The sequence below is a fragment of the Guyanagaster necrorhizus genome (genome assembly GCF_019112545.1).
Source record: "Guyanagaster necrorhizus MCA 3950 unplaced genomic scaffold BT62scaffold_7, whole genome shotgun sequence".
NCBI lineage: Eukaryota > Fungi > Basidiomycota > Agaricomycetes > Agaricales > Physalacriaceae > Guyanagaster > Guyanagaster necrorhizus.
In genome coordinates, this window is record NW_025064886.1 from 538,375 (window position 1) to 561,354 (window position 22,980).

A 22,980-nucleotide genomic window follows, 5' to 3' on the forward strand; every position below is an offset into this window, starting at 1 on the left:
TAGACGCACTTCAGTTTGTATTTCAGTGTACGCGGGGAGTTCCAGATCAATGGCATGGGTTAATGCCCGTCGAAGTCAGGAAGAAGCTGATGTACTAGGCCAAGGGCAGATGATTCGCTTCTACGGACTGGAGTGTTTCATACCATGAAAGATAACTCAGGTGAACAACGGCGGACATCACATTGAAACTACCAAGCGGCAGCAGCCTGGTACAGGCCATAAGTAACGTCGGAGGAACCAAGTAATGACGGAATCAGTATCAACGAGAATAGCTCCGATTCAGCTGAATGGATCCCAAGGACAGATGGCTCACGGTCTAGACGTGCATGGCCAGCAGTTCCTTGTGAATTTAGACAGGTGCACGTTCGCACTCCTGGCAGGCGACCAACTTGCACCAGTCAAAATGTAAGGGAAACAATGACCCAGGCTTTTGACCACGACAAAACGCGTCGGCTTTACTATTAAAGAGAATCCCGACTCATTTTACTATGATCTAAAGGTCTCCACCCATTTTCCCAGGTTTTTCTAAGGCAGATTATGAATTCGACGCAATGATCACAACGTTCACAGCTCCACATGGCTTCAATCAGAGATCAGCCATCTTTCCCTTAGTCGAATTCCTTGCTACTTTATCTGTCAAACGGTGCAAAGTACACATAAATTGATCTGAAGATAACGCTAGGATAAGTACAACCAACGGAAAGGCTTTGCCACGGAACGAAAAGGCTACATGTGTCAAGTCAATTTCAGTAAAGTGAAGGAAATAATAAACTGAGAAAGGTGTATTATTCGAATATTCACTCCGCTTGCATAGGAGCCACCTGACCACCCTTCGCGGCAGTGGGAGTGAATGTGTGCCAGCGATCGTTGTACCGAACGTCTTGCATGGTCATTAGCGAATCCATCGATCAACAGATAGAAGAGACTTACCCAATGGCCGTCCCCCATACATGTAATGCTGGAATTTTGCTAGCGAAAACGAAACCATGAGACCTAGAAAAATACAGAGAGAATACTATCACATACCGATGGCAGTCTCAGCTTCAGCAACCTGGGCAAACTGAACAACACCGGAACCTTTCGAGCGCGTCCCATCAGTTAAGATTTCAGCCAACTCAACCTGACCCGTGGTCTCGAAAAGCTCGACAAGATCTTCATTGGCGGTAGACCATGGAAGCTGGATGGAAAAGCGTTAGATAGCGCTCCGACATTTAAAAGCACGACATACGTTTCGAACCATGATCTGCTGACTAGGCTCTGGCTCTGGACCATAGTTGCCCTGGAAGCCGCCCACACCATTATTATATCCACTGTTGTTGTACCCGTCCATCCTCAAACCCCCGCTTTGAGCCTGCTGCTGATCAGGACCGGAATAATCAGCGTAAATATCTCGGTTGAAGTCGCGACCTCCGCCTGAGAAGCCTGCCGCACGGAGGCCACCGCGAAATCCTCTCACGCCACGAAGGCCGCGCTGAGTACCACGTAAGCCCCCACGGAAGCCACCTGGTCCTGATAATCCGGCAAAGCGATCCTATAGACCAACCATCAAAAGGACGACATGCGTAGAGGAGATACAGCCTCACCTCTCTAACTTCAAGAGCGCGCCCGTACCAATCAAAACCATGGTACATGCCTACAAGGGCCCCTAAGTGGCCATATCATGTAAAAACGACACTGCAGTACGCACTGATTGCATTTTGTGCATCTTTCTGTGTCTCAAAGACCACAGTCCCGGATCCCTTCGGACGACCATCTGCCCCAATATTGATATCTGCCCTAACTATATTACCGGCCGTGCGGAAAAGATCTTTTAGATCCTGCCAGCCAGCTTGGTAGGGAAGCTGTTAAGTCTGTTAGAAGACATACGCTTAGTTCTGTCAATCGCACTTACATTTCCGACATAGAGTTGATTGCCAGGATTGTTATGAGTGCCAAAGTAATTATGGGACGGAGGGCGTGGAGGCGGTGCAGCATTCAAACCTTGTCCAGCCATTGCCATACCGATTTTTCCGGGGACCGGAGTTGCACCAAATCGTGCCTCGTTCTCGCGATCCTACATACTTATTGAATACAAGTCATAAACTGAGCAGAAGACATACCTCGCGAATAAACACTGGTCGTCCCAACAACGGCATCTCCGAAAGTTCCCGAATGGATCGTTGTGAGTCTTCTTGAGAGGCAAACTCGACGATGCTAATCAAATACCTATTAATACGGAGCACCTGTATTCAGTTAAAGACTTACCCGCAGCCCTTGGATACTCCAGTCGGTGTAACGAGCACTTCGGCGAATAGGACCTCACCAGCTGCCAACCCCAAAAGAAAACTCCCATCAATATCCTCTCAACTCAGACCATTCCATCAAGAAGAAAAAACTGAAAACATGCCCATCCTCCTCGCTGGCTCGTCAGAAGAAGAAAAAAACCCCTTCCCCAAATGCAAACGGCAGGTTCAGACCATATCTCTAAGCACCAAAGCGCCATGAATGACAGGCCAAATGCATGCTCCCTGCCTCTGCCTCTCTTCTTGCTTAAAAAAAATCGAAGAAACTTGAGATATCCCCCACCCACCTCCCCTCATAAATTCCATCAGGTCCCTGTACTTGACGTCGTAACTAAGGTTGCCGACGTAGACCCGGTTTTCTCTCTTGCTGATTTTGGCAAATTCGACGGCCTCCTCATGGTCCGCATTCATAGGACCACCTAAAGAACGAGCAAAAGGTTCTGCAGCTTTGCGGTCTCGACTGCGTGAGCGACTCCTGGAGCGGCTGCGAGACCGTGAACCTGACCTGGAACGGCGAGAACGTCGCCTGGGAGAGGCCGACCTGCGCCTGGAGCGAGAGGTAGATCGCGAACGCTTGCGGCGCTGGCGCGACTAGTAAGTACATAGCTCATACCATTGACAGTTACGGTGCTCACATCACCATTGCGCCTTTCCTCAGGCTCCCAGTGGTCGCCGTGACCGCCCCCTCGCCGGGAGCGACCTTGACGAGATGTACAGCCTCAGCACCACGGATACTCCTCAACACAGGAAACATACCAGAATCTCGTCTTTCACGGTCCCTATCTTTGTCGCGGTCCCGTCTGCTCTCTCTGTCTCTGTCGCGGTCCCGTTCGCGATCCCGGTCTCTGTCTTTATCACGGTCAAAATCACGGTCTCTCTCCCTGTCACGGTCTCTTTCACGATCTCTGTCCCTGTCCCTACCACTGCTGGTCGATGGCTTGTCATCGACCTCGTCTTTGTTTTTCATGTCCACGTCCATTTTGTGGCAGACGCTTGACTAGAGAAGGGGAAGATGGGTGAGTCAAGCACCAGGATTTTTTCCGGTCCCCCTCTGTCGGTCCCTTAATCGGATCTCGAATCGGACTTCCAAAATCGTGGCGCACTACTGCACATGACGAACGGTCAAACTAAAATTATTCCACGGCTTGTTCTTTTATGTTTTATCTTCAACTAGCCTTGCGCTGGACCTTAAGCCCACAAGTCTCACAAGTATGATGAATGTGCCGGATAACTTGCACCAAGTCTACTTTCTGTAAAGAACTACTTTAAATTTTGTTCTACTTCCTGTACACATTGAGATCTAGGCGGGTCGTTGATTCCCTCCATCCGAGCGCTTCACTATGATGGCCCCAGTCATGATAGACGAGAATGCCAGCATTAAGGCACTTGCAGTAAGAACTGCATACCGTACAGATGAGACTCCCGTTAATAGGGAGACTACGACAAACATATTTAAGGGTATACGGAATAACGCAGATAACTGGAAGCTTTTGATGAGCTCCACCCTCAAGTGCTCGTGCAGATGTCTTACCGTGGCTCTGTGTTCGTTTGTGATGAGAAAACCCCGAAGCGTTCCTTGCACAGGATAATACATGCCCACGCATGCCTCAAAGGCACAAAACGCCCAGAAGCAGATTTTCTCGTCCTGGAAAGAAATGCTAACTGCCAATGCCAGGGCACTGACAGCACTAACCATACTGCTGAGCTTAGCATGTATTGTTAACGGAGAGTCTATTGATCCTGCAACGGTGGAAGGAGGGGGGGAATGAGAGACGATGGCGGTGTATAAGAGGGATCCAAGCATCATCGAGATCATGAAGGACGAAAATATGTATCCAAGGGGAAGAAGTTCGGATGACATGGAAACTTCCTGTAGTGATGGTACCCAGAGAAAGACGAACAGATACATAGAACCCTCAAAGCATGTCTGGGTCAGACCAAGGGTAAGAAGAAGCGAATCTAAATGTAGAAGCCTGAGTGTTCAGCCAACAATAGCCCTGGCGTACTGACCGTGCTGAACGATATTCCACGCTGCTCTCAACCGGCTGGTCTGGAAGATATCCCAGTCATCGTCTGTAGTGCTGCCTCCATGGCCATAATTCTCTATCCACGATACTCGCATGAGTCCCCATGCAAGCATCAACAAGGCCCCACTTGCTATAAACGGAGACGCGAAGGAGCTGGAAATGGAAACGATTCCGTTACTGACAACTCCCGCCCCCGTGGCGACAAAGCCATTCAGTAAGGTTGCTCGGCCCATGATGACAGATATATCCGACTGGGGGAGCATAAAACACGTGGAGGCGGACACCAACCAGGACTCAAACGCAGAAAACAGGATGGACGTCGATATCCCACTGAGAATACGACCGAAAAGGAGAATCGGCAGCCATGGGAAAAGAATGCAAGCGCAAGAGAACATGTAGGTGATGCAAAATAGCAGGCAAGTTCTCTTCCGTCCACTGTGCAAATGTTCAGTCTTAGCGCCAGAGGAAACGATGAAGAGCGTACTGTTGGTCAGCGTAAATACCGACAAAAGGCGCTGCTAGGCCAGCCGACATAAATCCTGTCACAAAGAGAATGGCAACTATCCGCTCGGAGAAACCATATTGCTCTCGGTATAGTGAGTACACGTATGGACCTTGGAGCCAGTCCGCTCCTATCGCAAATGAAGCGCGTCTTCCACGTCGGACGTGGAAACTCACCCATCACAATCCCATAAACTACCAAGTACTGTCTGGTCAAAGTCTCAAGAGACTTTGACTCACCATTAGCAGCCGGTACGCCTTGTTCAAGACAATGGTCCACGACCATCGACAGCTTGACTGATTTGCGTCGCGTCACATGTCGGTCAATGAGGAGAGTAAGGGCACAAAAGCTAGTTAGAACAATTAGCTGCAGCTCATAGAACTGGGGCATGGCTCGAGGCGGAGTTAGCTTGACTGTTGAGATCACGTCTGACATATGCATGGAGCGAGTTCGCCGTATTGCAATTGATAATCTCGACAACAGGACCCGATCAAATCGTATTATGGTGCATGGCTAATTCTGCATTTCAGTTAGAAGCAAGGTTATGCACATGAGAAAATTCCTCACATCTCCACAAACTCGCGCTTCCTTGCCTTCATTTTAGTTGGATGTCCGAATTGGCGTGAGAAGCACCGGATCTATATATACGTTGCTGTAACTGAGCTTGGCGCCCCATAGTACCTTCTTGTTGCGTTCAAATGTCTCCTAAATTGTCTGCAGGGTTGTCAAATTTTTACTGCCATTAACATACAACAAAAACAGCAAAACAAATTGCACCTGTTTCTACAGCGCGTCGCCTAAGTGCAATATCTTGTTCCCAGCCCCGATAAGAAACCTCCCGGCCCAGCCTCCCAACCTTTTCCAATCCTTGTGAAAGTGGAAGTTCGTACGCCGCCCCTCTCCGTAGACAATACCACTCTGCACTCCATACACAGCCATTGCAACACCTAGCGCAAAAACAGCACCTGCAATCATGGTTTTACGATCTCTGAGTCTGAATCCCGATCGTCGCTTTATGGGGTGCCTACGTCGTGCGCCTGTCCGACTTTCCTTCGGGTCGCTGTCCTCCTCCTGGTCCACATAGGGATAAACAACGAGCTGAGGATACTCAACCATCCGCTCTGCCGAATCGTCGCTGGGTAGATCAGCGGAGGAGGGGGTCCACGTAAATATGACACTTTGTGGACCCATGATGGACGATAGTGCGAGTGATGGATGTGAAGGAGGGTACATCTCGTAAAGATGATCGGCCTGTATCAAAAGCGACGTCAAACTTACGGATGGCTTTCGAAGGGAATGTCTGGATGATTCCTGGTGAGAGAAGCTGGAAGGAGGGGAGGGAGTCTGTGTAGAGGATATTTCATCCCTCGAATCTAACGGAAAGGTGGTCGAAATTGCTTGCTCGGGTATTTCGTCTTTAACGACATCCTTCACGCTGCTGCACGTTGACTCCTTATATCCATCATCCTCTCTCTTTGTTTCTTCAGGAACAGAATCACAGGCAGTCAAATCCTGGCAAGGTTCCTCCTTGGCGGCGGTTGCTGTCGACTTGTTACCGGCAGATGTTGGGCATTCAGGACGTTCCTGATCTAACGCTTCGGTAGAGATCGGCATATCCTCCTCTGCTTTTACGACGCTGTCCGTGAATGAGGGAAACTCATCCATTATGTTCGGCAAGCCACTAAGCAGTGAATGTATCATGCCCTCTTCGTCCTCTTCCTCTAGACGTCGTATCTCGTCTTTACGTGACAGAAGAATCTAGCGCCAGGAGATCAGTACATATTTATTATTGCTCTCGCCAAATTGATCTCACCGCGGTGGCTAGATAGATAGTTATAACTGGTGGACGACACAACAAGTAATCGAAAACGTGCTGTATTAATCGTAATGTCGGCATGTCGTGAGAAAAGAGGGTGATTAAGTTGGACAAGGCGTAGAAGGGAAGCGGAGAGTTCCTATAGATAAGATGAGCACCAAACTATATCGATGAATGCATGGACGCGCCTTTCTAGTAGCTCTGCATAATTAGAGTCAGCCAGTCGCAAAAGCTTCTGGGTTACACTGCATTGACGGTGTCGGTACGAGTGCAGGTGGACGCGACTGATATAATCCGACTCACCGAAGAAGCCCAAGTATTGGTTCCAGACCATGTCCCATGGAATCACGCACTCGATGCAAACTCATCTTTTCAGCACAGGAAAACTGAGTTTCTGGAGGTAAAGTTAAGAATAAAACCGAAATAATATCATGGTATCCCTATAATTCGAATCAGAACCACAAGGCGCGGACGCTCGTGCCGTCCATACCTGAAAATAATTCAACTTGGACCGTTTGCGAAATATGGCTACCAACAGTCGATTGAGCTCGGCCTGAAGTAATTCTTTGTCGTCTCTGATATCTTCACTACAGATGAGCGCCTGCCATAGGTGAAAAACACGAATAGTTCACCTACTGGATACAGCACAAAACTTCGGTCGGTATCCAGGCGTATTTGACGTTCATCAGTATGGCTTGGCAGCTCATCAAAAAGAGAGAGATCCTGGTGTTCCCCGTCCCGTACATTGAGTAATTTTGGCCTTCACAAGGTAAATGCAATACTGAAGCCAAGTAAAGAAGGTACGCACCATAGCTTTATGCGGTCTTCTCCAAACCCTCCAGGAAACAGACTGGACTTTCTCAGGGCATCCCAATCAATTTCTTCGGGAATTTCTAGCTTCTGTACTGTGCTGGATGGTTCAGGCATGGGGAAACATCATGGTGGTGGAGCAAGAGGGGGCGCCTTTAAGAAGTAGTATTTTCGCACGGTCGGCGAGAACCGGGACGGTGTCGGTGTGTAATCTTGTACATCAAAGGACAAGTAGAATAACAAAGGAAATTATGAAAACCAATCGTTAGAATGAATCGGCTTCCGGAGGGAGACTGAAAGAACCCTAACCTCAAGACCATCGAAAACAGAGTATCTTACGTAATGACCTCTCTTTCCTCTTGACCGTCACGGTCATGCCTCATCCCACGTCCACATTTCCCCGTTCTGGCGTTCTTGTTCTCGGAGAACATGCTGTCCATTCTCTAGTACCATCCACACTCATATCCCAGGCTGAATCTCTTCTAGACGGTCACCGAATATCGGATGCTGTGGACTTAGCTGATCAGCAGCGGAAGAAATTACAAAGTAACATCTCTGCGGGTGAGGACGAGGTGCGTCACTGTCGACTCAACAGCACCCTTCAACTCATTTTCTGTAGGCAGAGGAACTACGCTACGTGTACCAACGAATAGGATTCCAATGTTTCACCGAAACACTCTTCGAAGACGCGGGCAAGAATTTCTTCGACGGAGACTTGGACCCGCGACTTCTTATCAGCTACTATCCCGATCTACACGGTTCTCTTTATACTTCACAAGACTCTATCGATGTCTTTGCTGGCGTTGCGGAGCACATGCCAATAGAATCTTCTGTTGATGATATCAGTAAGTTTGTCGTTTACACAATTCGTGTCGATAGCCAGCCTGCACCCTACGGTGAACGTCCTGAGAGCATCAATACAGCTCAACCTGTCACGCACATCATGATGAGCCCTTCATTTAATATACCATTTTCTTTTTGGCATATTATCTTCCGTTGACTCTTTGCCCGTTCCTATATTGGAACTGATTCTTAGTTATTGCCAATCTAGTCAGGAATTATTCACCACATCTATCCCCCAACACACGAACTGCTACCACTGCGGTCGAACTCCGAAAGATTCTTGGAATGGCCGCCCATGAAATGCTGCAAGTTTTTCTGAACAAATGCCGTCATCGCCGTAAGATCGAGCCGGAATATGCGAACAAGTGGAAGGACACGTTTGCCGCTGTCGACACAGTTCTGGTCAAACTATACGCACAATTGGAAAAGCAGGAGCTGTACTCGTTGCTTCAGGAAACAAATCACATAGTCCTCGATGAGATCGAGCCGGTGCTGAGAAACGCTGGACAATACAACGCTCTTTGCATGCTCTATAGGAAATCAAACGATCATAAGAAGCTCCTTGAAGTCTGGGCAAAGTAAGTATTTTCCTGTTGTGCGTGCTCTTGTCTGACCGGTCTCTTTGCAGACTGGCCGAGGGAGAATGGACAGACGAAGATATAACAGACCCGCTTTCTGATATGATAATGCTTCTCACGGAAAAGAAAGACCGGCAGCTAACACAACAGTGGGGAATTTGGTTAACCAAGATTGACCCGGAGCGGGGACTCAAGGTATTCCCCGCCGTCTTTTATCTAGCATGTACTCATATTGATGGTAGCTCCTCACTTCCCAAAATACTTCAAAACGGCGGGAGAAACTGGAAGACGACTCTGCGTTGTTGAAGCAAATTTCTGAAGCCAATCCTGCAGCCGGTTCACAGTATCTCGAGCATCTCGTGCTACAGAAACGAAATCCTTCACGCGTCCTTCATGAGCAATTTGCAACTGCTCTGGTTGAACAGTTGCTTTCCTACGTTTCCCAAGATGTCGTGTCCAAGCTATGGCGGGCCAAAGGCAGGTTGACTTCCTCAGTAGAGTTGATACCTGTAAGCTAACGAGACCTCAGCATCCTCCTTTACGTCAAGCCGCAACGAATCTACAATATCATTCTTCTCCTATTTTGTCTCAACCACGCCTGATTCCGATCACAAGCGGGTGCGAATAAAAGCGGCCTTGTTCCTCCAAGGATCAACAATGTACGATTTCCAAAGTGTCAGAGATAAGCTGGCCCCGTATCAGAAGTTTCTCAAGCTCGAGATGGCGATCATTGAAGGCAAGGTGAGGTTCACGTTCGTTCAGGTCACTTCTTCAGTCTGACGTCCACCGCTTAGCTGGGGAATCATCGTGCAGCGCTATCTATTTTGATACATGATCTAAACGATTCAAACTCTGCCGAGGTCTATTGTGCCCTGGGAGGCGAAGTGATTCCCAGCAAAGTAGCACTATCTGCTGCTGAGAATACAGCTGGCCTTCAGCTGTGGATATCAGCAAATTGGTTTACAAAACCTAATAACGAATCAATACCCATAGCTGCCGAAGAAGAGCTCAAACGAAGTTTACTGAAGATTTTGCTAGAAGTCTATGTTACTGCCCAGTAGGCAAAGCTCGTATCTTTGAGGTCGTTGTGACGCTAACTGTCTCACAATTCAGGGCTCCAAGTAGAGGTCGTACGGCACGCTTACTCGACTCACAAGCTGTCAATTTGGATGCCGTTGATGCAAGTATCCGATATGTTCGTAGTTCCGGTTTACTCACATTTGTATAGGTGATACCTCTTGTTCCACCAGACTGGCCTCTCAACACAATGTCATCTTTCCTGACTCGCTCCTTCCGGAGAACCCTTCATCAGCGTCACGAAGGTCAAATCATCAAAACCATCAGTGCCGCACAAAATCTCGAAGTCGGTATTTATTTCCTCATTGACGCGAGACCATCCTAAACTCCCAACAGGTGAAAGAGAAGACGTGGCTCATACTTCGTGAGGAGGGGATGGTCGTGGAAGAACCATTAGAGGAAGAGGATGATTTGGACCCCGGATACGTTGTGGACGAGAAGTCCGCTTTGCAGGTCACTCTTGGACCCGCGGCAGATTCGGGAGAAGGAGAAAAGTTTCTGAATGGTACGCATCAACGTCCTTGGGACGATACTGTAGATATTCGATAATGTATATATGTGGTAGATTCAGGTTTTGTTTGACACAAGGGGAGGCTGATCTCAAATTGATGTGCGACGACGGACTGAATGAATACGACGCAACAGTGGATTGATTGAATCTGAAATATCATCAGTGCAGGACAAGGGTCGCCCATTAACTGACTCAATAACTAAGTCTAACCTGCCACTGTGAAATCGAATAATCCGCCCCTGCTCTCCGGTAAAGCAGTGCAGAATGACGGCTGGGCGGCAACGCGACGATAAATCCGGATGTCGCAGATCCGGTTTACCGTGTCGGCGGCAGAAGAACGCAATATAAATCACAGTATCACGATGAGACCTGGTATATAATATCCTTTGCCGACTCTCTCTTTCTTTCCCGTCGTTGCCAATGTCGAAACTCAACTATACTCCCGTCGACGAGATCGACAAGGTAAAAGGTTTTCCCGCTGCTGTCATAGTGACCGCTGACCAGTACGTATACGAACCACCTTAGATTCATGCAGAGTTATCGAATACCTTCAAGTCGGGCAAGGTCCAGCCAATAGCGTACCGGAAATATGTACTGCTCCAGCTCGGCTACCTCTTGAAGGACAATGTCTCCAAGTTCGAAGAGGTGTTGATGGCAGATCTGGGCAAGCCAAAGGTGGAGGTTACATTGTGCGTCCGCATATATGATTCTGTCGAATGTTACTGACCGTCCAAATAGGACTGAAATTGGACCTTCGATATCTGAAATCAAGGATACGTACTCGAACGTCGAGAAATGGGCCAAGCCAGAGAAACCCGGATTCTCTATCAACTATACGCCCATGCGACGGGTCATCTACAAGCAGGGAAAGGGCATTGTGCTCATTATAAGTCCTTTCAACTACCCCATCAACATGTCTTTTGGACCTATCGTACGCTTCTTGCTGGTTTACACTACAACCCATTCACCCTGATATACCCAGGCGTCTGCAATCGCTGCCGGCAACACCGTCGTGTTCAAACCTTCCGAACAGACCCCGGCCACGTCTTCTTTGTTTGCGGAGCTATTCGCGAAATACGTTGACCCTTCGGTCATCTGTGTCGTCAATGGTGGGGTCGCGGAGACATCCAAGGTACATATCTGTGGCTGTTCACCATTTCCGACTTGACGAGTAATTCAATAGCTCTTGGAACACCCGTGGGGACACAGTACGTTTATTCTTTCTGTCAGATTCGCTTCATACTGACGACGGAACCAGTATTGTTCACCGGTAGTGGGCGTGTTGGACGTATAATTGCTTCTGCTGCAGGAAAAACTCTGACCCCCGTTACTCTTGAGGTGTGTTCAACAAGCAAATGTCTGAGCCGTGTTTGACGACACATTGTCTACAGCTTGGTGGCAAATCGCCCGTGTTTGTCGATCCGAAATGCGACCTTTCAATGGCAGCACGGCGTATATTCTGGGGCAAGAATCTGAATGCTGGTCAGAGCTGTGTCGCCCCCGACTATATCCTTGTTCCAAAGGACTTCCAAAATAAATTTATTGAAGCCCTTAAAGCTGCGTGTGTGCCACTCACTTGCCAAGTGAACCTTGCCTAATTTTACCTATTCAGCAACGACGCCTTTTATCCTACCCCTGAGGCTGAAGCAAACTCTATCGGGAGGCTTGTCTCACCACAAGCATACAAGCGGCTCTCCAACTTGTTAAAGTCGACGAAAGGAACCATTGCCTTCGGAGGTCGGCTAGATGAAGCTACAAAGTATATTCAGCCAACCGTTGTGAGGGATGTTTCGTTCGACGATCCTCTTATGTCTGAGTAGGTGCCTCGTATCGCCTCTTTTTCACCTCTTCATTTATACTTTGCGCAGGGAATTGTTCGGCCCTGTTCTGCCGATCGTACCCGTCGACGATATAGACGAGGTTATTAAGTTTGTCAATGCCCAGTGAGTGTCATAGATGCAGTCCACGGCTCGTATTTTCACTGTTACGTCTAGTGACCATCCCTTGGCTCTCTATGTGTTCAGCCAGGATAACGAAGTGAAGACGAAGAGTTGGGGATCCCTTCTTCTACATCGATCGCTTACTGACTAGTTGTCTAGTCATTAACAGCACTCAAAGTGGAGCCATTTGTATGAATGAAACCATGACTCATGTTGGAGGTTCGTACTGTCCTTATATTTTCTTCTTGTTGGTTGATTGTCTGTTTGTCTCCAGCGGAGGGCCTACCTTTTGGCGGAGTTGGTCCTAGTGGCAGTATGTACCTCCACGCTACTACTACATTTGTCGCTCTAACTGTTCTTACCTTCAGGTGGGCATCACAATGGCAAAGTAAAGATTCTTGCTTCTGTCTGGATTCAATCTCCTGAGACCGTATATTAGTTTGGCTTTGACACGTTTACGCACACGCGTGCGTCGCTTGACCCTCCTGGATGGTACCACCTTTACTTCCTTCGGAGACTACCGGTTGTCTGATCTCTGTCCTAGGTTGGACATGATTCTATCGTCTCGCTATCCTCCTTATACCGTATGTCTTTCACTACTGCTCTGTTCAAGCTAATACTTCAACAGGACAAGAAGCTGAAGTCTATAAGCTGGCTGTTCCCTAAGTTACCCGCGCGACCGACAGGTCCACCAGCACCGATGGAAGGCCGGTCCTTTACAAAATGGTTTCTGTTTGCTTTAGCTACTATTTTTGCGGGATTGCTAACTAAGAGGAAGATTTTGGTCTGAACGTTGTGGGAGTTGTATGGCAATAAATAAACGTTTGATGTACGATCCGGATGTCTAGACCATACACTTCGCGTAAATGATGCTGATATTTTTGTTGCGGCCTGCGGCGGTCTGACTGAGTTTCCGAGTCGGTCAAAATTCTTGAGAACACATTTCTGGGTTGTATTGGGCGTGGAATTTCTTCTCAAATGCACCCTTGGTCAGTACAAATTTCGACGCCTAGGATCAGACGGTAAATATCTAGTTCGATGAATGCAATGCAATAAAACAATCGTTATTAATACACATCATGAGTTTCTGTTCCGTTCTATCTTGTACAGCATTCAAAGTGCTTCTCCGAATCCGCCTATCCGATTCGCATCCCCCTTACGCGACCTGCACTGTCGGCGTCAAAGGAACTGCTGGGCCGGTCGTACGCACCCCAGTTCTCCCCCTCCAACTCAGCTCCTCCGCAACTTTGCTACCCTTCCTGCGATTTGACCGTTCCAACTTGGTTCTGCCTGGCTGCCTGCGAGGATTCGGCTTCCCCCCAGCCCTCTTCTCATGACCGTTTCGCGGTGGCTTCCATTCTAGCCCCTTGACAATCTCCGGGAAACGATCATGGAGCATGGTCTTTGCGTCACATGAGATGTCTGCGAGATAGGAGTGGTGTCCGATGTTCAAGAGCTCGGTAATGTTGTATATCGGCAAACGAGAGCTTAAGCCTGGAAGCCATCCCGTCAGATATTTGTGTATCAAAAGAGAAGGCTATATCACTCACGTAGACCACTGGCTGACTCTGGAGTAGTGGCACGCGAGGTAGAAGAGCTCCTGCTTGCAGTGCGTTTGTGAATGGGGACATACAAGCCAGACGACGACGACATGGAAGACGACAAGGAAGACTCTGATGAAGGGGTGGAGGCTCGGGGTGAGGGGATGTCAAAGGGGATCACGGCAGACATTATATACACTGAGAGAACAAAGACCGGAGGTCGATGCACTGGGGGTGGTGTGAACAACAAAAGAGCGAAAACAAAGTCATTTTATAATGCAGCCTTACGCGCTTACGCCGCAGTGCTGCATCATCAGACACGCAGCTGCCCAGATCAGGTCCGACGTCTTTCGTGATATTTCCAGAAAGTTCCTAGATTTGTGTCAATATTTCCTTTTTAGGATGCCTTTGGGTTCAGAATGACGCAAAACACGACACTCCACGACACGGACACGTACAGTCCGACTCGGTAAGCCGTATAACGATGCCGAGATTGATTGTGAATAAACAGTCCGTGGAATTGATGAGTGGTGATGTATGTGAAAAATATCATTACAGAAGGAATACAGCCTGCAAGCCTAGAGCCAAATCAAGAGCTCTCGCGACAGTCTCTGTCTTTTGGTGAACCCTTGGGCCAGATTATGCATTAACAAAGTTCTTCACGGCCTTCAACCAGTGCGTGTATTCCTATTATTTATCAAGTTAAAAGGACAGCCGAAGATCAGAAAAAAGAAAAGAACACTTGCCTCCTGCTCCTTGTGTTCGGCATATTCAGGGATAAAGGTAGCAAGACTCTCATCAATACCGCGCTCTTGCAAATACCGTTCAAATTCTTCCTGAAGAGCTATATCAAGATTATCGAACTATAGGGAAGAACGTTAACAAAGAGCTTGCGTGGTAGCAATCAACCACAAACCTGAGGTCCCAAGTACAGCCCCCGACGCTTCCAGTCGGCTTCGGCGGTAAGGTTTGTGCCGACTGCAGCATCCTGGTAGTAAGCGGCGTTATCAATAACGAATTGGCCGTCCTGGCAAACCATGTCTAGGGCCAGAGCACCATGATTAAGTCCCTAGAAAGAAATTGGTTAAACTGTCAGTGACGGTAGATTTTGCATAGTATTCGCCTTGGAAATGGTCAGGGCCACATGGATAGGATAGGAGACAATGGTCTCTGAATCTTCATTCTCTTCGACCTCTTCATCGAGTTCCTCGTCTTCATAGGATTCTTCGGGATTCCTGAGATCGGAGATGGCAAACGTCAAACGGATACTGCGTGTAAAATGGCAAAGATCAGAACAAGCAAAACTGATGGAAAAATAAAATAGCGTACTCTTCATTGCCAAATTTTCGGGCAAGAACTACTTCTTCGCTAGACTTGCGGTCCTCAATCTGACGAAAAAGTTTGCTTTGATTCAACAAGCATAAAATTAAGAACGCAATGAACACGCACAGTCCAAGTGCCAGCTTTCTTGAACTTGGCCAAGAATTCTGGAACCTCCTTAGATGCAACATCCTCCAGCTCGTAGCTCAGCTCCTCCTCGAGTTTTGTTGACAGGGCAACGTTAGCTGTATTATCAAGCGTCAATGGCCCGTACAGCCAAGCAAAAAAGACGACGCACTGGTTCCGTGTCCCCAAGCCCGCGCAGAGACGGAAAAAGCTCGCGACGGCAACACCTGTCTGGCAGGGAAAGCAAGGCACGCACGGGACACACACGTTGTAGATCGCGCATAAACAGCACGAGAAGAGGAAAGGGAAAGCTGACGAAGGGAACGAATAGCAGACATCGTGAGGTGAATTCAGCAAACGAAATTTTCGGTGACCTGTGTCTTGCGGAAGTCGTTGCCAAATACACGTGATTGGGCTTTCTCTGTTTTTGTCGATGTCGCTCTGGGCAGTTAAATAACTTTCTTCCTGGGAACACGAAGAGTTAGTTGTCTGAGGGATTCGAAGTGACCTTACACGACTGGCGCCTCAAATTTCAAAGCTAAAGGTTTTGAGCCGTTAGTATAGAAGATACGAGGTTTTTGGATACTGGTAGAGTGGCGTACGTGATAGATGTTCGTTGAAAAGTCGTTGCCTTCTTGTTTAATTTCCGTTCGGCGCGCTGCAACCAAGGTCGGATTTTCTTTTCATGATCATTTTACGAATTTATGTTACCCCTCGTTCCTGGAGAATGCAAGATTGAGGAAGGAAACGCAACCTGAATTTCTTTGATCGACACCCCCGAGAATTTCTCGACCTGTATGCAAAACACTCATTGGTATTTAATCACAAAATCAATATATATATCATACAGAGACACTACAATGGATCAAGAAGCAATGGTACATAACCAACAAAACCAGATGTCCCAAAAAGAATACAATATACGATGGCACCCATCAATACAGGCCTTTTGACCAACAACAAGGTCAAACTCTGTCGCGTCGACACAGGGCCTTGTCTAAGGTCAAAGGACCAGCAAGGTTGGCGTTATTAATTGTCAATTTTGTTCGTTCAGGGATAGACAGCAAAAAACATGACGACAAGGAAAGACAAGAAATGGGGTGTAGATATAACACGGAAGGAGATGTAGTGGCGCGGCTGGTGCCAATGGCAGAACCCCAATCATTAATTCGACGGAAGCGAGTCGCTATCCTCTTTATCTGCGTCAACGTCCTCGCTTCCGGGGTCCTTATCCGACGTCTTTGTTTTCTTTGACTTCCCAGGCGTTCCGTTGCTTATCCGCCCTCGCTTACGCGATAGTGGATCTGCACCGTCAGAGGCAGCAATGACAACGCCGTTGGTTGTCGGCGCAGGTTCGGCAGATTTGTCGGAACTATTGGATGCTTCGACAGGTTGGCCAGGTAGAGGAGGAGGAGCAGATACAAATGTCGCGCCTGGAGGAGGCGCGTAGCCATATGGCGGAGGATAGCCTCCCATAAAGTACTGCACTACCTGTGGTTGGCCCTCTTGGCCTTCCGGTATCTGCGCAACAAAGTGACCTGGTGGATAGTATAAAGGATAGTAGCCCGCGCCTGCCTCGGGAGGTGCTGCGAACTGAGCTACAGCATGGATAGCCGCGGCAGTAGTGGATGCATTAGCAGGGGGAGAGCCATTGGAACTGGCAGCCTGCCACTCGCCATTTTCAGGTGGAGCTGGTTGGGGAAATTCTAGATCAACATGAGAAATGAATGAGAGTTGCAAAGAAAACACACACCTCCGTCGCTGAACGTCGGATCCATACCCTTGTTTTTTCGTTTGTATGGCCCGCGTTTGACACCCTTCTTGCGTTCTTTACGTTGACCATCGATGCAACTGTCTTGAATGCCGTACTTAAGACAGCGCTCGCACGGACGCGCCTCGTCACACCGTTTGCAGGCAGTAGCGCAATTTGTGCACTGGCAAGAGATTAGATATGAATAACTGCATCGAAATGAGTATACACACGGCCATCTTGACTTGTTTTCGCTTCGGCTTCATCATTGAAGGCGAAGGAGCGCCTGGGGGCACAGCAAAGGCTACTGAGAACCATAAGAAAGGAATGACACCACTTGAAAGGAGCACATACATTGCCCCGGAGGTGGTGGATAAGCATAGACCATACCTGGTGGTGCATGGAACATGATGAGCCCTGGCGGCGGTCCACCCTCTGGATGCCCCTCGACGGGCGGTGGATAGGCAAACATCGGTGGGTAGACACCAGGCGGCGGCGGCGGCGGTGGGAAAGTTCCTCCATTATAATGCTGAAAATGAGGCGGCAGAGGATAAGCGACAGGCGGGTCTGCTGGCTTAGGCTGCTCGGTCGTCATGTCGGACAGGAGACGGCTTCATCGTCGTCAGCGTCGGCGACGGTGCTGGAAGAAGAGAACGAAGACAAGGCTTACTCGAACGCGTCGATACTCCGACTGAAAATGGCGATAGAATCCGGCGGCGCTCAGACTTGATGAGTCCGCTTTCAGGCTGAGATTTGGCGGACGGTGAAAAAACAGGACAAGGGGCCTGGGGCTGTGCAGCTGCTGACTGTGCACCAAAAAAAAGAAGGCTCACCGTTCAATGTCAGTAAGTACGGAAGGTGATGGAGAGAAAAATATGTTGTTGCTGAGTGAATCTACAACGTACACGTGCTGTCGTCGTACCAAACCTTATCCTCAAAATTAAATACAGACTGCGCCATTTCTTGACTCCATCAGACCTGCCACCCTGTCCTACCCGTCTTCTGCCATCTCAAAAGTCTCAAATATGTTTCACTGGCTATGATAATCTATCTGGTTTCCGTTTGCTCTCCTCAATTTCTTTTGGGCTACAGTTCGATTCAGTTCAACCCGCTTTCTGACTCCGTGATTGTCTCTAGCTTGATCTTTGCTCTGCTGACCCTGCAGTCAATGACGTCCATCAACGCCCTATCGTCAAGTCCTCTTCGCCGGTGGCATGCACTATGATATCTGCGAGCTAATTCCAGAATTCCAATGTCCTTAGATCCCGGTCAAAGGCAAAAATACAGGGGCCCTCTCGATTTTTTCGTCTGCATCGAACCCCTCAGGTGTATATTCTGTAAAGTCCAGATTTATCGTGGCGCCGTACTTCAATGAATGAGGCCTGGTTACTTCGTTCCCATTTCCTGCGGATCAACACAAGGCACCTCGAACGCTCGCTATATACCGGTGCATCTGATACTGCCAGTGCGACTCCACCAGAATTGCTATTTCGTGTGTATCTGATCAAATACCATCGTTATGATTCTCACTTTCACGCTGCCATGTGTCCTTATATCATGCCTAGAGGGTCGCATTCCAAATTGTACACTTTGATAGTAAGTTGCCGTCTTCCCTCAAGATCGACGCCCACGCGCCAAGTCGGCCATGGACACCCGAGAGCCGAAGACAAATCTGCTTTAGAAACGACATAAACAGCAATAACTTGACTGATGGACAGACCTCCATCCAGAGAACATGCTTGGGACTGTTCCATCCTCTGTCAACGTCAGGCAATTTGTCCATGGTTATTTCCTGTACAGTGGCAAACAACTCTGCCGCCTTGATTACGCGGACGTAACAGGTGCCATGGCATTTTGGTGCAACCCTTGGTCTTCATTTTCTTTGGCCTTGAAACACGTCGGATAGCAGGTGCTTTCGCCGCCGACTCTCCTTTTCGTCCTTTCGGCTGCCGTGCCATGACGGAATCCGTTCATGGCGTCCAAAATATGCATTTCTTTCCTGGAAACTCGCGGCCTTGATAAAAGTACGGGGAGAGTATGTCCATCGTGTATTTATTTAACGCGGTCGTTTCACTAAGTAGGGTTTTCCGGCGCCCAGTATCATAGGGCGGCAACTTAGGTCTGTTGAGATCTGTAGTCAGGTACTACCACTATTTTTATTTTTCTCCCGTCATGGCGCGAGAACTTCGCGCGAGGCTGCATGTATCCGAACAGCAGATTGCCAGCCCTGTAAGTTTTACAATTCTTGTAAAAGACGCGGTGACGATGAACAGACACTTTTACTGCGATCAGGAAAGCGCAGGCGTGGTGTTATTCGAGGAAACTTAAGTGGATATCAGAGTCCAGAGACAAATTCCGAGGTTCAATGGTGCTGCCCTAAGGTACCGAGCTGCCGTTCTGAGCCCAGGGAGGTGCGTGCCTACAAATTTACACCCGCCCATCAGCGAAATTTCTTGGGGTCATCTACACCAGACCGGTTCAAAACCGAGTCGAATCAATGAACTTAGCGTTCGCGGCCAAGTTTTAGGGAAGGACATATATATATGCCGACATCAGTCAATATCAAGCCACCAGAGAGCGTGGAGTGTGACAAGTTGACGCTGTAACTAATCGTTGGGCCGTAAGACTGACAAGAGCATGAGCATCCGGAGAAGAGACAGACATTCTGCCTTGACGTTGATCCAAAAGCCTGCTATGCGTTATAATCTTCTACCAATGCAATGGTCATACCAAGCATGGTACTGGCAAACATTCTAGATTTGGTCAACACCTCCTTCGTCCAAGACCGATAGAAATGTTATTTTCTGTTCTTCTCTTGAGAATGTGATTCCGAGCCTCATATGACTTCCGGGATAAGATGAAACAGTTTATATAAAGCAAACCAACGACCCTACAACCCAATTGAGTCGTCAAGTCGAAAACAAGTCATTGAACGGTAATAGAGCGACGCCATCTAATTATCAATACGGACGTCCTAAATGGATCCTATGCATATACATCTATCAATAAAGTATCTATACCCCTGTATCTAGTTGTCGGCGGGCTTTCTTCTCCGTCCCCTGAAACCCCAGTGTATCTGATTGGCAAGAGTAACCTCAACACCTAAATCATCCGCGAATGACCACACCAACCCAGGGTTCCTCTGGAAATGTCTTCCGACCATGACAAGATCCGCTTGCCCTTGATCAAGGACGTTTTGTGCAATATGACCATCGGTAATGCTTCCAACGGCGCTGACGACCAGGCCGGGATTGCTCTTCTTGACATCATGCGCAAGGGGAGCTTGGTACGCCGGTCCATGAGTGAATTTCTGCTTAGGATTATTGCCTCCCGAAGAAACGTCGAGCAAATCAATGCCGTGCTGAGCGAGAATGGGAGCGAGGCGGACGGTATCTTCGGACCTCCAGGAAGGGACATCTGGCAAAGACTCTTCCAGACGCTCGGAACCTGATATTCTGTTCAATATTATAGTTATTGCAAGTTCGACAAAGACATATGGAAGCCACTTGCCTGAAGAAAAGTGGCATCGACTCTGGGATAACGCTCCTGACCACATCGACAACCTCAAGTGGGAATCGAATCCGGTTTTCGAAGCTACCACCGTACTCATCTGTACGCTTATTGCTCGTAGGGCTCATAAATTCACACAACAGATATCCATGTGCGCCGTGGATTTCGATGACATCAAAACCTGCCTTGACGGCCCTCTGCGCAGCCGCCTTGTACGACTCCAAGAGACCCTTCAAATCGTCCTTGGTCAGTTCCTTGGGGGTCGGGTAATCATCCGCGAATGGAATAGGTGAGGGTGCAAACACATTCGAGGGCCACCCGCCCACGTCTTCGCCAGCGAGGTTGTGTCCTGGAATCCAGGGAGCAATTGTCGAGGCCTTACGGCCAGCATGTGCGATCTGGATGGCGATCTTCTGGTTCTGAGAATGCGCGTACTCAACGATGGACGCGAGAGGCGCAATATGGTCATCTGACCAAATCCCGACATCATTTGGAGTGATGCGGCCTTCAGGAACGATGGCGGTTGCCTCGATGATACTCAGACCCGGGCCGCGCGTGAAAATGCCTCCAACTGAAATAAAGTTTGTTAGCAGTGATCAGATGGTATTCCGAACGGAACGACGAACGATGACCGGTATGCCACGGGGTCACGATGCCATCTTGGGCTGAATATTGACACAATGGCGAAAGCTGATTTGTACGATATATCAGCGAATCACAAGGGCTGAACAGATATGTGGACTCACAAATATTCTGTTCTGAAAAGTGACTTCGCGAATGGTAAGTGGTTGAAAGAGAGTCGGGATCGGCTTGCCATCTGGCTGGGGAACGGCAGTGCCAGCAGGAGGGATCTGGGCGGGGGTGAAGAAAGAGACACCGGAAGCAGGGATATTTACTGCAGAGGGAGCCATTGTGGAAAGGTGAATGTTCAATGTTGGCTTTTATATTCGAATGACGTGCTCGAAGGACTCGGCTTACTAAAATCGGAAAAGGTGAGTAAGAAGTTGCTGAGTGAGCAGAGTCTGCTTCAATAATGATGGGCCTAGACACGGAATAACAGTGTACCTATACCATTCATTCAGAAGTCGACTTGCTTGTACGTCTACGCCTATGGAAATTGCACCATTACCAGTGTACCAAGGGCGCTTGGAAGGCATCCAGGGTCCAATCTGTAGCTCCACTTGCATCAGCATTGGAGTCAAAGTGTCTCATGGCAACACTAAGCAGAGAAGAGAATATCCAGGTCTCCGCTCGGGACTTGGACGTCGTCCGTTCAAGCAGGAACCAGACACTTGTACTATAGCCTGAGACGTAATCATCTGCTTCTTCTGCCATATAACTCGGACATTAAACTAATTTTCTGGAGTAATGCTTCAAGCTCTAAGACGGCGCTGGCTTCTAAGCACTCCTGTGGGCGAGTGGCCTTCCATTACATGGGTAATTTACAAGACATCTCCATTATCCTTGTCTCTCGACTCTGTCTTGTACAACGCGTGGCGTGCATACTTCTCTCTACTGGTTTAGTTAGTCTAGGCACTGTGGAACTCGTGACTTGGATTTCTATGCTTATTCTCAGAAGAATGGTATTCTGGCTCGTTGTTCGGGGATGCGCAGATGAGCAACTGCGTCAAGGTCTGATCCAGCTGCTTCCACGAGAAGGTCGTTGGATTGACTGGATGACACCCTTAACCATTGCAACGTTGTTGCCTGTTTACTTCTTTCTTCGAACCTCTTCTTTTTGCTACTTGCAAATCGTGGTTGAACTTGAACAACTTCAAGACTACGCTTACGATGCTAATTTGGACACCATAATGACGAGTCCTGGTCAAAATGCATTACCATTACCTAACTCTTCTCTACTTATGTATCATGCTCTACATCTGTCAACATGGAACAACCCCGCAGCCTCGATTTAAGCGCTCCACGTGCTGACGTGTTACGCTTTCCCAGCGGAGACCAGGACTAACTTCTTTTCTCAAGAGGCACATCAATTTCTATCCTAACGATACATGAACCTCGGGCTGGAGGATGCTAGGGGACATAAGGTGGTTTTTATTGTTCCTGCGAGTGTTTAGTACAACTTAAAAAGCAGCAGCAGTATACAGAAAATTTTAGTCGGAATGGAATCTTCGACAAAGCGACGAGGTTTGGAATTCAAGTTTGCTCATTAGCCTAGTGTGTATTAATGAACTTTTCCCCAAATCAACTCGTTTGAATTGACAGCATCGTCAAGAAGTACCTGTCTTATTTCCGATCTCCATAGTACGGCCTAGTTCAATCTATCCGAATCCTTGGATATCCTTCACTGGCCTTCACTGGGGATGATCTGGTTGTGTTATCTAGCCGA

At 48.3% G+C, this 22,980-nt stretch overlaps 11 protein-coding genes across 11 annotated transcripts; 3 read left to right on the forward strand and 8 right to left on the reverse strand.

Moving 5' to 3' along the window:
• Nucleotides 1-797: 797 nt before the first annotated feature.
• Nucleotides 798-2,693, reverse strand: BT62DRAFT_889822 (RNA-binding domain-containing protein; the record flags this gene model as incomplete). Its single annotated transcript, XM_043182999.1, has 10 exons — nucleotides 798-880; nucleotides 931-969; nucleotides 1,027-1,177; nucleotides 1,229-1,531; nucleotides 1,584-1,633; nucleotides 1,688-1,841; nucleotides 1,892-2,053; nucleotides 2,100-2,193; nucleotides 2,245-2,305; nucleotides 2,570-2,693. The coding sequence occupies 10 exons, from the start codon at nucleotides 2,691-2,693 to the stop codon at nucleotides 798-800; spliced, it is 1,221 nt and encodes a 406-aa protein (XP_043042046.1).
• Nucleotides 2,493-3,366, reverse strand: BT62DRAFT_712166 (uncharacterized protein). Its single transcript, XM_043181980.1, has 4 exons — nucleotides 3,039-3,366; nucleotides 2,918-2,982; nucleotides 2,570-2,864; nucleotides 2,493-2,521 (listed from the first exon to the last, which is right to left on the reverse strand). Exons 1-3 carry the CDS (start codon nucleotides 3,225-3,227, stop codon nucleotides 2,702-2,704), a joined length of 417 nt encoding a protein of 138 aa, XP_043042047.1. The 5' UTR covers nucleotides 3,228-3,366; the 3' UTR covers nucleotides 2,493-2,521; nucleotides 2,570-2,701.
• Nucleotides 3,367-3,582: 216 nt separating this feature from the next.
• On the reverse strand, nucleotides 3,583-5,201 carry BT62DRAFT_888737 (DUF791-domain-containing protein; the record flags this gene model as incomplete). The annotated part of the gene is made up of 5 exons (XM_043182969.1): nucleotides 3,583-3,762; nucleotides 3,814-4,241; nucleotides 4,293-4,744; nucleotides 4,794-4,941; nucleotides 4,988-5,201. 5 exons carry the CDS (start codon nucleotides 5,199-5,201, stop codon nucleotides 3,583-3,585), a joined length of 1,422 nt encoding a protein of 473 aa, XP_043042048.1.
• Nucleotides 5,202-5,594: 393 nt separating this feature from the next.
• BT62DRAFT_889677 (uncharacterized protein) lies at nucleotides 5,595-7,554 on the reverse strand (the record flags this gene model as incomplete). Its single annotated transcript, XM_043182997.1, has 7 exons — nucleotides 5,595-6,569; nucleotides 6,625-6,789; nucleotides 6,812-6,872; nucleotides 6,931-7,067; nucleotides 7,118-7,209; nucleotides 7,260-7,387; nucleotides 7,436-7,554. The coding sequence occupies 7 exons, from the start codon at nucleotides 7,552-7,554 to the stop codon at nucleotides 5,595-5,597; spliced, it is 1,677 nt and encodes a 558-aa protein (XP_043042049.1).
• Nucleotides 7,555-7,713: 159 nt separating this feature from the next.
• On the forward strand, nucleotides 7,714-10,554 carry BT62DRAFT_929636 (uncharacterized protein). The gene is made up of 10 exons (XM_043185761.1): nucleotides 7,714-8,009; nucleotides 8,057-8,282; nucleotides 8,489-8,858; nucleotides 8,909-9,053; nucleotides 9,101-9,335; nucleotides 9,388-9,599; nucleotides 9,653-9,915; nucleotides 9,972-10,038; nucleotides 10,087-10,221; nucleotides 10,272-10,554. Exons 1-10 carry the CDS (start codon nucleotides 7,812-7,814, stop codon nucleotides 10,482-10,484), a joined length of 2,064 nt encoding a protein of 687 aa, XP_043042050.1. The 5' UTR covers nucleotides 7,714-7,811; the 3' UTR covers nucleotides 10,485-10,554.
• Nucleotides 10,555-10,839: 285 nt separating this feature from the next.
• BT62DRAFT_929639 (NAD-aldehyde dehydrogenase) lies at nucleotides 10,840-13,263 on the forward strand. The gene is made up of 16 exons (XM_043185762.1): nucleotides 10,840-10,908; nucleotides 10,972-11,135; nucleotides 11,185-11,377; nucleotides 11,429-11,578; nucleotides 11,630-11,654; nucleotides 11,705-11,784; nucleotides 11,838-12,007; nucleotides 12,059-12,262; nucleotides 12,315-12,389; nucleotides 12,441-12,496; nucleotides 12,546-12,605; nucleotides 12,661-12,699; nucleotides 12,755-12,774; nucleotides 12,826-12,878; nucleotides 12,931-12,970; nucleotides 13,015-13,263. Exons 1-16 carry the CDS (start codon nucleotides 10,867-10,869, stop codon nucleotides 13,174-13,176), a joined length of 1,533 nt encoding a protein of 510 aa, XP_043042051.1. The 5' UTR covers nucleotides 10,840-10,866; the 3' UTR covers nucleotides 13,177-13,263.
• A 108-nt stretch (nucleotides 13,264-13,371) lies between these two features.
• On the reverse strand, nucleotides 13,372-14,281 carry BT62DRAFT_712528 (uncharacterized protein). Its single transcript, XM_043181981.1, has 2 exons — nucleotides 13,937-14,281; nucleotides 13,372-13,880 (listed from the first exon to the last, which is right to left on the reverse strand). The coding sequence occupies exons 1-2, from the start codon at nucleotides 14,115-14,117 to the stop codon at nucleotides 13,543-13,545; spliced, it is 519 nt and encodes a 172-aa protein (XP_043042052.1). The 5' UTR covers nucleotides 14,118-14,281; the 3' UTR covers nucleotides 13,372-13,542.
• Nucleotides 14,282-14,566: 285 nt separating this feature from the next.
• BT62DRAFT_985838 (regulatory protein suaprga1) lies at nucleotides 14,567-15,713 on the reverse strand (the record flags this gene model as incomplete). Its single annotated transcript, XM_043189970.1, has 7 exons — nucleotides 14,567-14,614; nucleotides 14,674-14,790; nucleotides 14,844-14,996; nucleotides 15,051-15,195; nucleotides 15,257-15,315; nucleotides 15,377-15,492; nucleotides 15,546-15,713. Coding segments are annotated over 7 exons (806 nt in total), but the record flags the coding sequence as incomplete, so codon positions are not given.
• Nucleotides 15,714-16,169: 456 nt separating this feature from the next.
• On the reverse strand, nucleotides 16,170-17,896 carry BT62DRAFT_992594 (uncharacterized protein). The gene is made up of 4 exons (XM_043190349.1): nucleotides 17,478-17,896; nucleotides 17,357-17,430; nucleotides 17,127-17,307; nucleotides 16,170-17,079 (listed from the first exon to the last, which is right to left on the reverse strand). The coding sequence occupies exons 1-4, from the start codon at nucleotides 17,716-17,718 to the stop codon at nucleotides 16,538-16,540; spliced, it is 1,038 nt and encodes a 345-aa protein (XP_043042054.1). The 5' UTR covers nucleotides 17,719-17,896; the 3' UTR covers nucleotides 16,170-16,537.
• Nucleotides 17,897-19,970: 2,074 nt separating this feature from the next.
• On the reverse strand, nucleotides 19,971-21,894 carry BT62DRAFT_929643 (FMN-linked oxidoreductase). Its single transcript, XM_043185763.1, has 4 exons — nucleotides 21,380-21,894; nucleotides 21,260-21,323; nucleotides 20,634-21,204; nucleotides 19,971-20,578 (listed from the first exon to the last, which is right to left on the reverse strand). Exons 1-4 carry the CDS (start codon nucleotides 21,542-21,544, stop codon nucleotides 20,152-20,154), a joined length of 1,227 nt encoding a protein of 408 aa, XP_043042055.1. The 5' UTR covers nucleotides 21,545-21,894; the 3' UTR covers nucleotides 19,971-20,151.
• Nucleotides 21,895-22,307: 413 nt separating this feature from the next.
• BT62DRAFT_929644 (uncharacterized protein) lies at nucleotides 22,308-22,711 on the forward strand (the record flags this gene model as incomplete). The annotated part of the gene is made up of 1 exon (XM_043185764.1): nucleotides 22,308-22,711. A coding segment is annotated over one exon (242 nt), but the record flags the coding sequence as incomplete, so codon positions are not given.
• Nucleotides 22,712-22,980: the final 269 nt, after the last annotated feature.

Excerpts from the sequence above, each read along its gene's own strand:
- BT62DRAFT_712166 (XM_043181980.1), bottom strand. The coding sequence starts at position 3,227 with ATGACAAGCCATCGACCAGCAGTGGTAGGGACAGGGACAGAGATCGTG. Across the intron at positions 2,983-3,038 it reads CCGTGAAAGACGAGATTCTG|GTCGCTCCCGGCGAGGGGGC; the intron begins GTATGTTTCCTG and ends CATCTCGTCAAG. Across the intron at positions 2,865-2,917 it reads AGGAAAGGCGCAATGGTGAT|CGCCGCAAGCGTTCGCGATC; the intron begins GTGAGCACCGTA and ends TAGTCGCGCCAG.
- BT62DRAFT_929636 (XM_043185761.1), top strand. The coding sequence starts at position 7,812 with ATGCCTCATCCCACGTCCACATTTCCCCGTTCTGGCGTTCTTGTTCTC. Across the intron at positions 8,859-8,908 it reads CTCCTTGAAGTCTGGGCAAA|ACTGGCCGAGGGAGAATGGA; the intron begins GTAAGTATTTTC and ends GTCTCTTTGCAG. Across the intron at positions 10,039-10,086 it reads TCAATTTGGATGCCGTTGAT|GTGATACCTCTTGTTCCACC; the intron begins GCAAGTATCCGA and ends ACATTTGTATAG.
- BT62DRAFT_929639 (XM_043185762.1), top strand. The coding sequence starts at position 10,867 with ATGTCGAAACTCAACTATACTCCCGTCGACGAGATCGACAAG. Across the intron at positions 11,579-11,629 it reads GGGTCGCGGAGACATCCAAG|CTCTTGGAACACCCGTGGGG; the intron begins GTACATATCTGT and ends GTAATTCAATAG. Across the intron at positions 12,263-12,314 it reads GACGATCCTCTTATGTCTGA|GGAATTGTTCGGCCCTGTTC; the intron begins GTAGGTGCCTCG and ends TACTTTGCGCAG.
- BT62DRAFT_712528 (XM_043181981.1), bottom strand. The coding sequence starts at position 14,117 with ATGTCTGCCGTGATCCCCTTTGACATCCCCTCACCCCGAGCCTCCACC. Across the intron at positions 13,881-13,936 it reads AGAGTCAGCCAGTGGTCTAC|GCTTAAGCTCTCGTTTGCCG; the intron begins GTGAGTGATATA and ends GATGGCTTCCAG.
- BT62DRAFT_992594 (XM_043190349.1), bottom strand. The coding sequence starts at position 17,718 with ATGACGACCGAGCAGCCTAAGCCAGCAGACCCGCCTGTCGCTTATCCT. Across the intron at positions 17,308-17,356 it reads GAAAACAAGTCAAGATGGCC|TGCACAAATTGCGCTACTGC; the intron begins GTGTGTATACTC and ends ATCTCTTGCCAG. Across the intron at positions 17,080-17,126 it reads TCCGACGTTCAGCGACGGAG|AATTTCCCCAACCAGCTCCA; the intron begins GTGTGTGTTTTC and ends ATGTTGATCTAG.
- BT62DRAFT_929643 (XM_043185763.1), bottom strand. The coding sequence starts at position 21,544 with ATGGCTCCCTCTGCAGTAAATATCCCTGCTTCCGGTGTCTCTTTCTTC. Across the intron at positions 21,324-21,379 it reads CTTTTCAGAACAGAATATTT|CTTTCGCCATTGTGTCAATA; the intron begins GTGAGTCCACAT and ends CGTACAAATCAG. Across the intron at positions 21,205-21,259 it reads CCCGTGGCATACCGGTCATC|TTGGAGGCATTTTCACGCGC; the intron begins GTTCGTCGTTCC and ends ACTTTATTTCAG.